The sequence below is a fragment of the Hordeum vulgare genome, chromosome 5H (genome assembly GCF_904849725.1).
Source record: "Hordeum vulgare subsp. vulgare chromosome 5H, MorexV3_pseudomolecules_assembly, whole genome shotgun sequence".
Classification (NCBI taxonomy): Eukaryota; Viridiplantae; Streptophyta; class Magnoliopsida; order Poales; family Poaceae; genus Hordeum; species Hordeum vulgare.
The window spans coordinates 521,963,806-521,981,842 of record NC_058522.1 but is presented as its reverse complement, the minus strand read 5'-3'; the positions used below and the strand labels follow the sequence as shown (position 1 = coordinate 521,981,842).

General features: G+C 44.3%; 1 protein-coding gene across 1 annotated transcript; it reads right to left on the bottom strand.

The window, feature by feature from the left end:
• Positions 1–1,220: 1,220 nt before the first annotated feature.
• LOC123452122 (kxDL motif-containing protein 1) lies at positions 1,221–5,128 on the bottom strand. Its single transcript, XM_045128707.1, has 3 exons — positions 4,731–5,128; positions 1,846–1,998; positions 1,221–1,560 (listed from the first exon to the last, which is right to left on the bottom strand). The coding sequence occupies exons 1-3, from the start codon at positions 4,850–4,852 to the stop codon at positions 1,455–1,457; spliced, it is 381 nt and encodes a 126-aa protein (XP_044984642.1). The 5' UTR covers positions 4,853–5,128; the 3' UTR covers positions 1,221–1,454.
• Between the last annotated feature and the right edge of the window lie 12,909 nt (positions 5,129–18,037).

The window sequence follows — 18,037 nt, the reverse complement described above, 5'->3', positions numbered from 1 at the left end:
GGGGCAGTTGATTAATTACCTCATAAAGTGTTGACGTGTTTATCTAACAATCGTATATCAACTACACATCAGGTGGTTAAAATCTTCACGCACTCAACACTCATTGTAATAATAAGTGTTCAATATGTAGTTTTCTTACTCCTGTTGCAACGCACGGACCCTTTTGCTATTCCTACTAATAAAGCACATATTGCTTCTGTGGTACGTCATTAAAATTGCCTCTAATATTCTCTAATATTACCCATCAATGCCACTATGTAAGTTATAAAAAACGTTTTAAAGGGAATCCTCGCATGGGCCGGCCCAAGCATAGGTACCAACTATAGTATGCTCTGCTCGCTGGAAAATACACAGCACACCCATTTGGGCCAGCCCATGGGAGGGGGCCTATTTTTTTAGTTTTTTAGTTACTATTATTTATCTGTTCCTTTTTATTTTTTCTAATTCAAATTGATCAAAAGTAAACTTTTGAAATTCAAAAATTTATATTTACATAAATGTTTCATAAAACATAAAATGTTTGCAAATTCCAAAACTGTTCGGGGTTTTTGTAAAAATGTTTACATATTAAAAAATCGTAATTTTGGAGAAAACATCCGTGAATCAGAAAAAGTCCATCATTTTGCGAAATTTCTTTAATGCAATAAAAAAATGTTTGATAATTCAAAAAATGAATTATTCGCCAATTCACAAGAAAATACTTGAAAACAGTTCGTAATATAAAATATTGTTTGGAATTTTAAAAAAATGTTTATAAATAGTAAAAAATGTTCTTGATTTTACAAATGTTCCCAAATTTATAAAAATGTTCACGAATGATCGAGTGTATGCAGTTCAACAGTAATGCTTCTGAGTCTTTCAGATTACATACGTGAGTGAATTTTGAAGAATTAATTGTCAGGGTGGATCGGAATATTATAGTATATTTAAAAAAAAATCATGAAATTCAGAATAGTTCTTTGAGTTATCAAGTTTTTTGACAACCATGATATTTAAAAAAAAATCTTAATATTGTTTCAACTTGTGAATTGTGAATAAAATTAAAAAAAGAAATATTTTCTTGCATTTGTGAACAAAATTTTGAAATCATGCAATGAGATATGAACATAATGTGGTCATCGCCATTGAAGATGGTGGTTTTTTTCTCCCGTTGCAACACACGGGTCCTTTTGCTAGTATTGCAAATATAATCTTAATCTCTACAGCGACCATCCCAACAATTACATGGTGTCCATCTCCATAATACACAAGGAATAGCAAAAGGCGATCTACCAAGTCCAGTTATGTACAAGCACGATGTTAGAGCCGTGTATGCAGAAGCTTCTGGAAAAATAGATGCTGTAATTTTCTGCAAAAACAAAGGGTGAAAATAGCTTGTTGCTTCACTTCTCAAGAAGAATGGATCTTCGCTGCAGAGCTCGTCATTAATATGCTAGGTTTAGGTGATAAACCTACTATTCCAAAGGAGTTTCGAGATCTGGCCTCTGGTCCATGGTCTCTGCCACCGCGCCATCAGGGAAAGCGTCTGGATACGTTGATGCTAACCTTGATTTCATGCTTCTACAATAACAGCGTACAAGACAAGTTAGCTGCCGGAGAACTACTATAGAAGTACAGTTCGAATGGACACTCCTGGAGAAGAGAATCATCTTGAGAATACTAGTAATAGAATAGGGACTAAAAAAGCACTAGGAAATACTAGTAATAGAATAGAGACTAAAAAAGCACTAGAAAATACTAGTAATAGAACAGAGACTAAAAAAGCACTAGAAAATACTAGTAATAGAATAGAGAATAAAAAAGCAGCTGACATTTCAGGAGAAGAATAAGCACACAAGAAGGTACCTCAGCTTCATGAAAATATGGTCAAGATCATCCTTCATCGACTTGAGAAGGCGAGCTTTACTAGCTAAGTCAGTGGACACCTCCGCAAAGCATTGCTCAGAATACTCATTGAAATGTGTGAGAACTGCATTACTATCTTGCAGTCGCCCCAGTCTGCAAAGTAATAACATGGAGATCATTAGGCCACAATTCAGAATTCCACATGTGTCTAACAAAGTAATGTATGATGCCAACCTAAATGTTTCCGTAGCTAAAATGCGTGAAGTAGAAGAGTGAGAAGCACTATGTCCAAAAAAAGAAAACAAGAGTGCCATTACAAAGAGATGCTATGCACATATCTATGGCCAAAAATGAAACGGACAAAAGTATGCTTTCTTTTTGTAATACCAGCAATATCCATTTGGGCCAGACTGGTAAATAGGTTTATGCTTTGCCATTAGCACATTACTAATTTAGTGGATGGCCAGTGACCCAGACTATGTTGCATTGGCATGAAGACAACAAAGCAAAATCTGGAACTTAAACCCCAAGTAATTTAGATGAGCAGTTGTGCTATACTCCCTCCAATTCCCTGGAAGCTGTTGTTTTGGAGGCATAGGTAAGATCCGACTTTTGAAACTTATACAATATCTTTGAAATATTTAGATTAGATAAATGAAAAATCATACGCGCAACTTTGTCTCAAGAAATACTACGAAAAGATATAATGGTGTGGGTTTTAAAATATATTACAATAGAAATCAGTCGCCACAGTTGCACTTTGAACCGTGCCGATGTCCAAACGACAGCGTGTAGGAAACTGGATGGAGTAGTCAAATTACCCACCTATCCCATTAAGGAAACAGCCAATCATAAAACTCTATCACACAAATCAGACCAATAACAAGTATTGGCGTACTAAGGATAAATCATAAATCTATCATTTGATATTATGCATGCTTAAATGGAGAATAGAATATGCAGCGAACAAATCACTAGCAATGCTGCGTAGTGAGTATATCTGCCAGGAAAAGATGCCATTTATGAAAGTCGAAAGCTGTTATTTTCTAGAAAAGTGAGGTAGGAGTTCAAGAGGGAAAGTGGCACGCGCATTACCTGTGTAGAATTACTGCAGAGTACTTAATTTCAATTCTTTTTGCTAGCAGCACATTCCACAGCTGTTTTAGGTTGACTAGTATCTCAGTGCAATCCTTTACAAATTATGGAAACTCTTGTTTGGGGATACAAATCAAGGTTTGGGTAGATGGACGCCACATACCCGTGCAAAAAGAGGCATAAGTATCACAGCAAGCACCGCAAGTGCTCAGGGAGGAAAATGAGAAACAAAAGTGTAAGTGTACAGAAGGTACCTCCATGATACTTAGCCCCAAAAGTACCAGCAATAGAGCCTAGTACTGCCTATTTACATGTTTATCAGATTTGATTCATGAACCATTTCAGGGGCAACTGGGCAGGGATGCACGGGTGTATGAGTGTTTAGGATGCAAAGAGGAAGGTGGTCGAACAGCTAGGCAGACAGTGGAGACAAAAATTGGATGAGGCAAAGGGACACCAAGAGTATATATAGTAGAAGTATAGCACTTGGAATTTTTACAAAACTTATAACCAGACATATTTTTGACAGCCCAGCACTAAATGCAAGCATTGGCTTAACTCTAATGTCTACTCATCAGTCATCACTAACAAACACTCCCTCCGTCCCATAATATAAGAACGTTTTTCAAGCTAAAACCAATTAAGAGGTAATAGGGTGAAAAGAGCTAGGCAATAAACAGTGGAACACTCAAAATGTGCACGTGGCAAAGGGCCACTGATATGGTATGCTCATATAAGCAGTAGTACAGAACCATCACTAACAAACACCTATGCATTTAACGAACCATCACTAAAAGCAGCAATTAACTGAACTACATAAGCTCTTTCCACTCATCAGTCACGCCTAACAATTGTCCAAGAAAGAGGTCGTAGGGGGATCTTACCATTGGATAAACATGGGTGAGGAAACATTGGATGGGCCAAGAAGTAGAATTTGATGCGGCCAGATGAATCAAACTATTAATAAGAGGGGCCAAAGCATGCGACAGTAAAAAGTTTATTTGACATTGTAAGGATTAGCATCACCATGTGGATGCGCATAAGAGAGCACGGACTAGCCATAGCTCCTGCCAGTCTCCCCTGTCTCCGACGTTGTGCTGAAATGAAGGCTACCAGCAAACTCACAACATCCCAGATTTCTTCTCAAGATCCATTTACCAGTTAAAAAGCTTCAAGACTTGCACAAGAATAAAAAGATCGCGAAAACAAGTAATTACGTTTGGAGGACACAAATTTTCCTTCTTCATCTCTAACTTGTATTCCCCCGTTCCTCAATATTAGTCTTTTTTAGAGATTCCACTACTGACTACATACGGGTGTATATAGACATACTTTAGTTTGTGGATTCACTCATTTTGCTCTATATGTAGTCCGTAGTGGAAAAGACTTATATTTAGGAACGGAGGGAGTAAGATCAAGTGCGAACAGGTGGCCCTTGATGACAGGAAAGCGTAGTGTCGATTTGCTCCGCGTCACTAGATCATTGATTGGTCAAATCTCCAAGCAGTCAAGCATGACACAACCTTCAGGTTTCCACACCAAAGAATGCACCGAATTCACATCATCTACAATTGTTCAACCCAATCCGCACTTGGAAACTCTTGAAGGGAGCAATCAGTAGATTTTCCCTATGGCTGTAAACCAAGCTAAATACAAGCAGCCTATGATAAAACTGGGATTTTACGATATCGCTGGCAAAACTAGGGCCGGGGCGGTATTCTCATGTGTCGGAACAAATCGAACTGAAATCAAATTACGAGCGAAGGCATCGGAGACGGGGACTCACTCACATGAGGTGCTGCGCCTGCTTGATGGATTCCACGTCCTCGGAGCTGACGAGCGACCTGAACTGCGCCGCCACCTCCGCGGCTGCCGCCGCGGTCTCCTGCGAAGCCCTCGGCGGCTTCTCCATAGCTCACCCCCCCCCCCCCCCTTCTTCCCCCTCGTCGTGGGCTGGTACCGCGGATGCGCGCAGGGGCGTCACGTGTGGCTGTGGTGAGGTTATGGGGCTGTGGGATCGGCTCTGATGCTGGCTCCAGCGGGAGCCTTGTCGTCGGCGGCGAGGACGGTGGACGGAGAGGCTGTGCGATGTGGCTAGCTAGGCGTTTAGATCGGTGGAGGCGGAGTGGAGGAATACGCCATCGACGTCGAACTGGGCCGAGTAAACAGGCCGTTAAGTTGATAGATTGTGTGGGGTTATGCGGTCCCATTTGGGGAGGGGCTATGCCAATCGCGTCTCTTTAATATTTTTTTTGAATGTTGACACAAGAGCTAAAAAATTCATTGATAAAAAAAAGGCATTACAAGAATACCCCAAAAGGGGAATGCATACAAAAAGACGAGTGCAAAAAAAATAATCCGGCTTGCTCAATTTATTATGGAAAAAGGGGGAAAACATAACAACGCCTAGCTAGACTAGACCTAAAGCACCATAAAATATACAAGACGCCGGAAAACGAAAACCTCGCAACACACCTGGTCGGCCACTCGAGCGCCTTCGCTCCTATCAGAGTGCACACCGACAAACGTTGTATTATATCGGGCATATACGCAAACCTCGAGGACACCAGGGAGGAAAGATAGGTCCGAAAGAGCGAAAACCTATGTCGCGCCCATCCCACGAGCCTAGTCGACATAGCTCGCCCGACGCAACTTGCATGTGAAGGATGCTCCTGCTGCTCTCATTGTTGACCAAACGACCAGCTCCAAATGGAAGCACCACCAAAGACTCCACGCTCACAGAAACGTGCCCGCTCCAAACCACTGCACCACTACCAACCAAGTGCTCCATCATCAAACTTGGCTCCAAAGCAATGCTTCCATCAAAGTAATGACACCACTGGTGCCACCATTGCATACAGTTTTCAGTGGGAAGCAAGAACGTGGAGCAAGGTGAGGTGTAGGATCCCCTCGATGGCGCCTCCAACAAGGAAAATCACACCCGAGAGCATCATTCGCCATCCGCTCAGACCAAAGTCAAGCATGACCTTTGTTGGGGAACCGAGCACATATGTCGGGGACGACGTCTCCAACGCACCGCTACCAGTCCGGAGCAGCAGAGGCCACTTGTTGCACCACACATAACTAGCTGGAGCACCACCGCTGGTGTAGTCCCTAGAAACCTGAAGGCCCTGCCAACACCACTCCACTGCCGACCAGAATCTCGACGTGGATCCACCTAGCAACCGTTGGAAGCTAGTCATTGTTTGCGCCGCCTCCGGGCCCCCAGCCGCCAGGACGCCAAATCCGCCCGTCCATGGCTTGCCACATCCGATTGCACCAAGCTAGGGGCCGCCCGCCGGGATGAGCCTACGTCCTCCCGCAACCTCCCACAACGGTGAAGCGTGGGCGCGCCGCCGCTAGCCTTGCATGCCGCACGGGCTGCGCCCAACAGCTCCATTGCGCAGAGCTAGCCGTGTCTACTACGCACTGTGGTGCCATCTCGCCGTGCGAGATGCGCCCACCAGCACCCGCTCGCCGTGCGTATCGCGCACCACTGCCCCACCTCACCGTGCCCATCACGCCCACCGACGCCAACTCGACGCACCCCATGGCTCACCTCAGCCGAGCGGCCCCGTGCTACCTAGACCTTGCTAGAGGGGAAAACGAAAGGCCCCACCACCACCGCTATCGCGCGGGCTCTGTCAGCGACGCTTGCCTGCGACTACGAGGGGAGGGGAGATCTGGGAGGGGGGTTTCCTGGGCGCTAGGGTTTCACCCAGGTCACCCGTGAGGGGATGCCACGGGCGCGTCAAAGAAGGCTATCCCTCCCGTTGTTTTAGTCTGCCTATTAGGTAACATATCTTCTGAAGCTGAAGCTGAACTTTCTGAACTTGGCCTGTTTGGGATTGCTTCACTTCACCAAAATCGGCTTCACTTCATCAAATTCACTTTGAAGCAGTTTCATAGAGAAGTTATAGCACTACGAAGGGAACGTTTGGCTTCACTTCATCAAATCGGCTCCATCTAGCTCCAGCTTCAAGAATTGAAAATTTGGTAAAAAAATATATTTGATTGGTTGAGGGGGAGACAAGAAGCGGTATCCACTTACTTTGGCAGTGATGGGTAATTTACCCCCAACTCTAGCTTCTAGAAATTTTTGGAGCATCCTCTTATTGGCAAGGAAACTGACCGGTTGGGCAAGCAAGTCAGGTGCCACGGTGTCCAATCGGTGTGTGATCGTGAGCTGACTCAGACGAGTCCGGCTCGAATCGGTTTAGCCTGCTTGTGTTTGACCGGTCCGGTTGGTCGCTCGTCTCCTCCCCTCGAGTCCTCCTCTCCCCCGCAGCTGCTCTATGACGATGGCGCCGACGACTCTAGCATACGATGACCAACTCCCTCTCTTAGGCGCCGACGGATCGGCAGGAAGAAGAGACGACGGTGGTGGCTACTCCAGCTTAGAGTACTCTAGCAACGACAATGATTTTGCGAAGCCAATGTTCTTGATGGAGCAGAGGTTGCGGGTGGCGCATATTTGGGTGGCGAATCCTACCACCGTCCATCAGTGGACGCACGAAATCGGCGGTGTGATATAAGTTGTCCCAAGTTCTTCCTTTTTTGCTCACTCAAATTGGGGACTAGGGTTAGGGTTTTCTACCTCTCGGACTCCAAATTGGGATTAGGGCTAGCTAGACAGCAATATTATTTAACTAAAATTGTGCCTTTGACTTACGATTAGTTGGTACTGATATTTTTATTTAGATTGTTTACTATGTTTAGGGTTTAGTGTCATATTCTCAGATTATTCATAATTTGTTTGTTTTGTAGTCTTTGTGCTTACTGAAATTGTTGACTAGGGCTAAGGGATAAATAATTCATTCATGTATGTTCTGTAAACACAAAATCTCAGCTTTTTGTATGTATGTATGTTAACTAAAAGTGGTAAAAGTCATTACTGAACTTAGAATACTAAAACAAATCTTTGTTTATTGATGACCTACAAGTATAAGGTGTCAATCGTAGTCCTTTCGAGAAGTAAGAGTGTCAAACCCAACAAGGAACATAAGGAAATGATAAGCAATTTTCAACAAGGTATTCTCTACAAGCGATGTGAGTAACAGTGACAGATAGTTTTGTAGAAAGGCAATTCGTAACAAGTGACAAGTAACAAAAGTAGCAAGTGTGCAGCAAGATAGCCCAATCCTTTTTATAGAAAAGGACAAACCTGAAAGTACTCTTATATGAAGTAAAGCGGTCCCACTGACACATGGGAATTTCTGTCTAGTCATGTTCATCATGTTGAGTTGATTCACGTTCTTTACTTTGAAAATCTGATATGTGGGTGGACCGGTGCTAAGGTGATGTTCTTACTTGAACAAGCAACCCACTTATGATTACCCCCTTTCGCAAGCATCCGCAACTACGAAAGAAGAATTAAGATAAACCTAACCTTGGCATGAAATGAATGGATCCAAATCAGCCCCTTATGAAGTAATGTTGTCACTCTAGCAACCCATCATCTACTTTTTACTCTACAATGCCTTACCTTAGGCCCATAACATGGTGAAGTGTCGTGTAGTCGATGTTCACACGACACCACTAAGGGAAGAAATAACATCAATATCATCAAAATATCGAATGAATACCAGCTTCACATGATTACTTATAACAAGAATTCTCACATGTCCTCAAGAACAAAAGTAACTACTCACACATCATCAACATGGTCACGATCAAAGTGTAATAATGGTGATCAAGGATCTGAACATAATATCTTCCACCAACTAAACCAACAAGCATCATCAACTACGTGATGTAATCAACACTACTAGTAACCCACATGTACCAATACGAGGTTTTGAGACAAAGATTGAATACAAGAGATGAACTAGGGTTTGAGATGAGATGGTGTCGGTGAAGATGTTGTTGAATATTGGTCCTCCCACGAAGGATGAAGCATTGGTGATGACGATGGCTTCGATCTCCCCCCTCCTGGAGGTAAGTTTCCTTAGCAGAATCTCTGTTTTAGAGAGCAAACAGGCCTTTGCCCAGGTTTCCGCCTTGAGACGGCGGCGCTTCATCCTGAAAGTATCTTCTTGATTTTTTCTAGGTCAAAGCACACCTTACAGGAGAAGAGGGGGTCGGGAGACCTGTTGGGACTCCACAAGCTAATAGGGGCCGCCTAGGGGGGTGGGCGCGCCTTGTTGGCTTGTGCCCACAAGGTGCCCCCTCTGGTATATTTTTAGACCAATCATTCTTATATATTCCATAAAAATTCCGCGTGAAGTTTCAGGTCATTTGGAGTCGAGTGAATTTTCACCCATTTTCTTGGTTTTCAGGTCCAGAATTCCAGTTCCTGACAATTTGCCTCTTTGTGATGTACCTTGTAATCTCAGAGAGAAAAGACATAAGACTTGCATCATAAAATAGAATAATGGACAAGAATATCATAAATATCAATAAGAAATCATGATGCAAAATGGACGTATCAACTCCCCCAAGCTTAAACCTCGCTTGTCCTCAAGCGAAAGCCAAACTCGAAAATAATAACCACATTATTTGAGAGAGAGGTGTCGATAAAACAAAATACGGACATGAGATCATCATGGATATTAACATAGCATCAAGTTTTTCATCATATAGCTTCCCATAAACAAGTAACAATCCATCCACAATTATTGAAGTGTGAAGCATAAGCTTTATTGACAATCAACAAACTATGTTCTTAGAGACAATCACAATTCATCATATTTCACACGAGAGTTTATGTAAGAGATTTAATATTAGCAAGTTAGAATACTCAACTATCATTTAGTTTTCTATGATTGCCGACACTCATAGCATTTTTTGGAGCTGATGTTTTCATCAGACACATGGAAGATAGGGGCTTTGTTGTTCTTGCCACTGCTGCTAGCAGTCCCCGGCAACGACACTAGAAAAGTGTTGTTGACGTGTCCCTAACTTGATGCCTTCGCGGCAACAGAGCCAGAACTGCTCCCAGTTGCTCAACAATTAGCAATTGTCTTGCAATGGCCCACCAGCGTGTGGGTTCGCGGCAGTTTTCGAGGGTAGAGTATTCAACCCAAATTTGTTGGTTCGACAGACGGGAAGTGAAAGGATACTCTCAAGTATTAGCAGCTGAATGTGTCGGATTCAACCGCACCTGAAAGATTAGTATCTGCAAGCAAAGTATCAGTAGCAAAGTAGTATGATAGCAATGGTGTCAGAAACAATCTGTTGACAAGGCAGACTATTCCTAACTATCGTATCAATGGCGCCAGAAGTTGCCCGTAGACGGGAAATATTGTTTCCCAGCAACGGTGCGAGAAAAAGTATTGTAGCAGGTAGCAGCAGTGTAACGAGTAACAGCAGTGGCAAAGAACAACAGTAGTGACAACAGTAGCAAGTAGCAACAGTAGCAAGTAACAGCAGCAGAGCAAAGCAAGTAACAGCAGCAGTGCAAAACAAGTAACAACAGCAGTGGGACAAACTCGTAGGCAATGGGTCGGTGATTCGTTTGGATGACATTCATCATGCAACAATTATAACACGGAGAGATATGTGGCTAGCTCCCGTTCGTCAATGTGATGTAGGCATGCATTCCGTGTGTCGTCATACGTGCTTAGGGAAAAGAACTTGCATGACATCTATTGTCCATCCCTCCCATGGCAGCGGGGTCCAAAAGGATACTACGGGATATTAAGGTTCTCCTTTTAATAAAGAACCGGAACAACACATTAGCACTTGGTGAACACATGAACTCCTCAAACTATGATCATCACCGGGAGTGGTTCCGGTTATTGTCACTCCGGGGTTGCCGGGTCATAACACATAGTAGGTAACTACAACTTGAAAGATCGGATCTAAAACACACATATATTGGTGACAACATAATAATTTCAGATCCGAAATCATGGCACTCGGGCCCTAGTGACAAGCATTAAGCATGGCAAAGCAGTAGCAACATCAATCTCAGAACATAGTGGATACTAGGGATCAATCCCCGTCAAAACTAACTGGATTACATGATAGATCTCATCCTACTCATCACCGCCCACCGAGCCTACGAATAGATTTCTCACGAACGATGAAGAGCTTCATGGAATTGGAGAGGGAAGAAGGTTGATGATGACGATGTCGACGATTTCCCCTCTCCGGAGCCCGAAACGGACTCCAGATCTGCCCTCCAGATGAAGAACAGGATGTGGCGGCGCCTCCGTATCGCAAACGCGATGAAATCTTCTCTCCTGATTTTTTTCTGGACGGAAGTGAATTTATAGAGCTGGAGTTGGGGGTTACAGACCCACGTGGGCCCCACAAGCTTGGTTGCCGCGGCCAGGGGGGCCGCGGCAACAGGGCTTGTGGCCCGCTGGCCCATCCCCTCCTGTGGATCTTTGTGCAAGTATTTTTCATATTTTCCAGAAATATTCTCCGTAAATTTTCAGGACGTTCCGAGAACTTTCATTTCTGCACAAAAACAACACCATGGCAATTATGCTGAAAACAGCGTGAGTCCGGGTTAGTTCCATTGAAATCATGCAAATTAGAGGCCAAAACAAGGGCAAAAAGTTTGGAAAAGTAGATACGATGGAGACGTATCAACTCCCCCAAGCTTAAAACCTTGCTTGTCCTCAAGCAACTCAGTTGACAAACTGAAAGAGAAAGAAAAACTTTGACAAACTCTGTTTGATCTTGTTGTTGCAACTATTTCTAACTCATAACCAGAATTTCAGCAAGATCACAAGTTAACCACATAAGCAAGTGACACAAAGGTCTCACGTAAACTAATATCAATGGCATAATCAGCTAACGAGAAAATAATAATGAGTTTCAGATACCAACAATTCAATCAAAACAAGCATGAAGCAATATGAATAGGTGGTATCTCGCTAGCTCTTGTGAGACCGCAAAACATAAATGCAGAGCACTTTCAAAGATCAAGGGCTGACTAAACATTGTAATTCATAGCAACGAAGATCCAGTTATAGTCATACTCAATAACAATCAAAAGCAAAGCATAAAAATGACAGAGGTGCTCTCTAATTGGTGCTTATATAAGAAGAGGATGACTCAATAGGAAAATAAATAGACATGCCCTTCGCAGAGGGAAGCATTGATTTTGCACATGTGCCAGAGCTCAAGCTTTGAAAACAGAGATAATAATTTTGGGTGACATGCTTTCATTGTCAGCGCAATGACCAAGAGTTCTCAATATCTTCCATGCTACTCGTGCTATAGGCGGTTCCCAAACAGAAAAGTAAATTTTTAACTCCCCCACCACCAATCAATCACACTCCACGGCTAGCCGAATCCTCGGGTACCGTCCATACTAACATCAATCCGGGGGGGGGGGTCTTGTTTTACAATTATGTTTTCGATTTAAGCGTGGAACTGGGCATTCCAATTACCGGCCCATTTCTCGTGAATGACAGTGAATAAACACATGTCGAGGATAACACGCCTAACATGGAAGATACCAATAGCCCCCTGTCACCACATGAGAGGTTCGGGCATGCAAAACAAATTATTTCTTGAAGGTTTATAGAATGGCACATGCACATTTACTTGGAACGGCAGCTAAATACCGCAAATAGGTAGGTATGGTGGACTCTCATGGAAAAACTTTTGGGTTTATGGAAGTGGAAGCACAAGCAGTATTCCGCTTAGTACAAGTGAAGGCTAGCAAAAGACTGGGAAGCGACCAACTAGAGAGCGACATCGGTCATGAAGATGCAATGAGTTTGACTAACATTGAGTGCAAGCATGAACATGATATAAATCACCATGAACACGAACATCATAGAGGCTATGTTGATTTTGTTTCAACTACATGCATGAACATGCGCCAAGTCAAGCCACTTGAATCATTCAAAGGAGAATACCATCCTATCATACTACATCATAGTCATCTCAAAATCTATGTTGGCATTCAAGACAAACCATTATAAGATCCTAGCTAAATAAGCATGGCATCAGAAACTATGGTCTCTAAGTTGTCATTGCAAACATGGTTCTCTCACAGCAAAGCTGAATCTGGGACGACAAGCTAGTCATATTTACAAAAACAAAATAGATAGAGTTCATACCAACTTTTCCAGTCTCAGTCACTTCACCATATATCATCATTATTGCCTTTCACTTGCACGATCGAACGATGTGAACAATAATAAGAGTGCTCGTGCATTGGACTAAGCTGAATCTGCAGGCAAACACAAAGGAGAAGACAAAGTAATATGGCTCTTTGAAAGCTAAACAGGTATGCATGCAAGAGCCACTAAACATTATAACCAATATCTTCTACCTTGACCCAAAGAAAAAGAAAACTATTTACACGGGAAAGCTCCCAACAAGCAAAAAGAAGAAAGGAAAATCTTTTTGGGTTTTCTCAAAAGGACACAAAACAAGAAAACAAGAAAACGAAAATAAACTAGCATGGATAATACAGTGGCAAAGTGTGAACACCGACGAACAAAGTGAAAGCATAAGCATGAATGTAAGGTCGGTGAGAACACGTACTCCCCCAAGCTTAGGCTTTTGGCCTAGCTTGGTCTACTCCCAAGGACGGTCCTGGTGAAACCCAAAATCATAATCGGGGTTATACGGGAGCGCTGCAGCCACTGCCTGAATAGCTGCCTCACGAAGACGAGCAATCGTCACCTCCCTCTCATACTCCTCTGCCTCTCCTATGGTTATGTAGTATCTCCATTTTACCTGAAAGTCAAAGAAAGCAGGAGCATGAAGGGTAATATGGAAGACACGCTGCCGGTTAAATATCAATCGGTATAGGAGGGATTCATCATCCCTCTCAAGGAACTGGTAGCGTGTCATAGCGACGCGGTCAAGGAAAGTTGTATGGAGCGGGGGATCTCCTGCGCGGATGGGTACTCTAAGAAAATTTGCTATGCGAGTGGCATAGATGCCGCCAAAGAAATCTCCCTCAATAACGTTCTTATTCAGCCTCCTTGCTATAATAGCTCCCATGTTGAAGCTTTTGTCACCCGTAACTGCGCTCTTAAGGATACTAAGGTCGGATGCGCATAGGTGACAATGTTCAACCTTGCCGTTAATGCATCTACCTATGAAGAGGGCAAAGTAGTGCAAGGCAGGGAAATGAATGCTTCCTATGGTAGCTTGCGTGATGTCTCTAGTTTCTCCAACAGATATACTAGAGAAAAAAAATCTCTAACCGAAGACTTAGCAGGATCTCTAAGTGTCACATCCCTAACCCTTAAGAAACTTAGTATTGTGCTCATGTCTTCTTTGCATTTGCATCTAAGAAGTTTCAACAAAAACAACAAAGTGGCAAAGGAAAAACTCAAAACCCTAGCCACTATTTCAACTAAAGAAAATCTCAACCTAGTTCAAATCAATGAACCCAAAATGGCCTCAAGAAATGTTCAAACTTTCTGATAAATCATGAAAGTAAATGAGCATTGGAGAAAACTACTTTCTTGACACCTTAAGCATTTTTAAATTAATACAAAAGCCACTGGTTTCAAACTTTAAATTTGAAATCAGAATCTATAAATTTCCAAAAATGTTGAAAACTTTGGAAATGGTTGGGAATGTTATAACAATATTTCAGGAGGTCTAAAATAGTTTTTACTGTTTGTTTTGGAGCTGAAATAAATAGCAAAACAATAGTTAGCAAAACAGAAAAAACAAAAACAGAAGAAAAAGGGAAAAGAGTTACCTGTCGCCTAGCCTGGCCCGGCCCATCTTCCTCGCTCGTCCCCTCCCTCGCGCCAGTAGGCAGCAGGAGGTGGCCGCCGCCTCCTCCGGCGCGGCCACGCACCTGTGCGCCTGCCTGGCCGCCGCCTCGCGCTGGCAAGGCCGGGGATAAGCCCCCTAAGGCCTCCCATATCCATTCCCCAGCACCGTTCTTCCTCTCCTCTCGGATCTAGCCCCCCTCCTGCTGTCGCCATTGGAGCCGAGCTCTAGCTCGAGCCGCAGCACCTCTAGCCATGGGATCCCGCCTCCGAGTAGTCTGTTAGCTCCGCCTCGTCGCCCTCGTCATCTCTGCAGAAGCCGAAGCCACCCCAAGCTCTGCATCGCCCCAACGCCGTCATCTTCCACCTCCGGCCGCTGGACCTCTCTCGTCGATTCGCTCCCTCCGGCGCATCCCCGAGCCCCTCTTCAGCACCATCGGAACCGCCGTGAGCTCGTCGTCGTTTCCCCTCTTGCCCCACGCTTTCCCGTGCATCGTAGCCTAGTTCCCCACCAAGGCCGAGAGCTCCTCGCCGCCGTCGCTGTGGTGTCCGATCCACGCGCTCGAGCTAGGATTCGAGCTCCTGGAGCCTCCAGGAGTGCGATGAGCCCTCCAGCTGCTCTCCCCGTGCCCTAGAGCCATTGCTCGTAGAAGGCCGAGCTTCGGCCGCCGCTCCGGCTCGTCGCCGGCGCCTCTTCCGGCGACCCTAGCCTTTCCTGATGCCCCTGCCAGATCGGCCACTTCGCCAGCGTGCCGTAGCTGCAAACCGCGTGCGTTTTGGTGCTGTGCAGCGCCGTTTAGGTTGCCTCCGGCGAGCCCTCCGCCGCGGGCCTGGTCGCCGGCGACCACCCTCCGGTGGGGGTCGACGTGGCAAAGCTAACCCAGCAGCTCAGGACTTAATCACTCGCTGACAAGTGGGCCCAAGGCCAAGTCAAACCTCAATTAGGGCTGGTCAGCGCGGGATTAGTCCCAGAGAGGCTGACCACTGGGTCCCCCCTGTCAGGTTTGACCTGAACAGGTCGGCTGACCTGCTGACGTCAGTGTGATGCAATAATTAGAATTTCCAGTATAAAACTAATTCCAGGAAATTGCTAAAACTTGTAAAACTCATAGAAATTAATCTGTAACTCCAATGAAAATAATTTATATATGAAAAAGTATCAGAAAAATTCAAGGATTCTGAATATGCTATTTTCAACTATGTTTGAAAAAGTTACAGAACCCTAAATTGTGGAATAAGGAATAATTCAATTCTTATAATTACTTTAAAAATGGAATTTGGAAAATTATTCAAATTTCATTATGAATACAATGATCACCACTGTCCTAATTACAAATCAGTACCATAACATGACATTTCATGCATGCTAACATCAAGTTGATCTGAGCATCAGGTCGAATCAATTAAACCGGTATCCGAGAATACCCCGTTTGAATCGCTATTCGAATGCGATTCAAATCAACTCTAAACCTAATACATGTTGAAAATAATAACTTATCACCTTGCATTCTCATGCCATGCTCATGCATCATTTTGAGTGCATATGATTGTTATTGAATGTTACCATTCATTTCGGTAGGCTCCGCACCCCCGGATTCCATCGAATATTCGTCTGACGGATATCGTTCCTCCTCTGAGCAACAAGGCAAGCAACCCCTTTGATCATCCCGATAACTCCCATGTTATTGCTCCTGCACCTATTTATTGCATTTAAGATCAAATGCTTCAACTGCTTTTGCCACGATAGTTGAACCCACTTCCTTTGCATGACTTAACCTTGTCACAGTAAATAGCCGAACCTTGCAACCTAGCATACCTGGTAGTTGCTTGAGCTATGATGTGCCTTATCCTGCTATGCATGCTATGCCTAGAGTTGTGTATGGTCTGTCATCTGGGAGATGATCATAATTGTGGAATGTGTTCGGTGGGCAAAGGTTGTGTGTTGAACTTGATTTGGTAAAGGTACCGGTGAAAGGCTGTGTAGGAGTACACGGCGGGTTGTTTCATTGGAACCGTCCTTAGGAACTGAGTTCCGTGTATGTATTCCAAGACTAGATACTACCACATGCTGGGCCCTGAAATATGACCCCGCTCGGCCTATTAATCGCGTAGTACCCGGTCCAGGAGTTGCAAGTAGTTTCTGGTGTTTATAGTAATGCTGGAGGCCGTGCATGGTGCTGACCTGAGAGGTGGGCCGTGATGCGGTAGGCAGTGGCACGGTGTACCAAGTGGCACCCGGATGGTGGGCTTGGGAACCCTGCGCACATCGTTTGAGGCCGTGGCGGAAACCTCGGCCGGACTTCCGTACGGGTTACTCTCAGATAGGCGATAAACCTGGACTAGGTACTAGTGTGGTTAACGGTCGTGGCCGACTCCCTCGCTGGGCTTCCGCTTGAAGGTTGCCGAGGTGCATGACGTGCACGTGGCGATAAGTGGCGAGAGCGTGTGTGACGAAGTACACCCCTGCAGGGTTATGATCTATTCGAATAGCCGCGTCCGCGGATATGGACTACTTGGGGACATATGTTGTTCATAGATAACTTCAATGGCTACTCATAAAATTGTCAAGATAAGCGTGAGTGTCGTGGACGGCATTTCCGTATGGAGGCGGAATGATTCCACGATAGTGTATTGTTGTGGTGTTAGTGGACTCGTGTGCGAGAAATCAAGTTGTCAAAACTAATTTCAAAATGCAAGTTGTCTAGCCACGAGTCAAATGCTGGCTTTCCGCATGAAACCCCACGATACTCTTTGATACCTTGCATGAGTAGTTAGTTCTCCTAAAGTCTTGCTGAGTACCTTCGTACTCATGTTTGCTTAATAAATGTTGCAGAGGTTGCTAATGACCCTAATGGAGGGTTCTTCGTAGACATCGACGACGACGAGTAGCTGGTGTCCCAGCTACGATCTGGCCCTACGTTGGATCTGTAGTATAGTCAGGCCATGTGCCTTTAGTTGCCCTGTCTGTACTCAGACAGTTTAAAACTCTTCCGCTGGCTTGTAACTGAATGACTGTTATTATGGGTCGTGAGACCCTTAATGTGTAATATTATGTGTGTGGCTCTTCCGAGCCTCTTAAATAAAGCTTGTATGTTTATGGTTATGTTGTGATGCCATCGATGTATCTATACATATCGGTATGCCATGCGTACGTGTGTCTTACTTGATATGTATGGGGTTCGAATACCTAGTCGTGAACTTTAGTAGCACTCCTTACAAGGAAATGCCCCTTTGTGATCCAACGAGCCTTGGTAGTTCGCTACTGCTCCGGACACATTGGTTGATCGGCATGTGTCCTTCTTAGCTGCAGTGTCTGTCCCCTTTGGGGAAATGTCAAGCGACGTAATGGAGTCCTTGTAGCTTGCTACGACTCGTCTACGTTCGCTGATTACCGACACCTGCTTTGTTGGGTCATGTATGCCTGTCCTTGTGCGGTACTGCCACTTTGG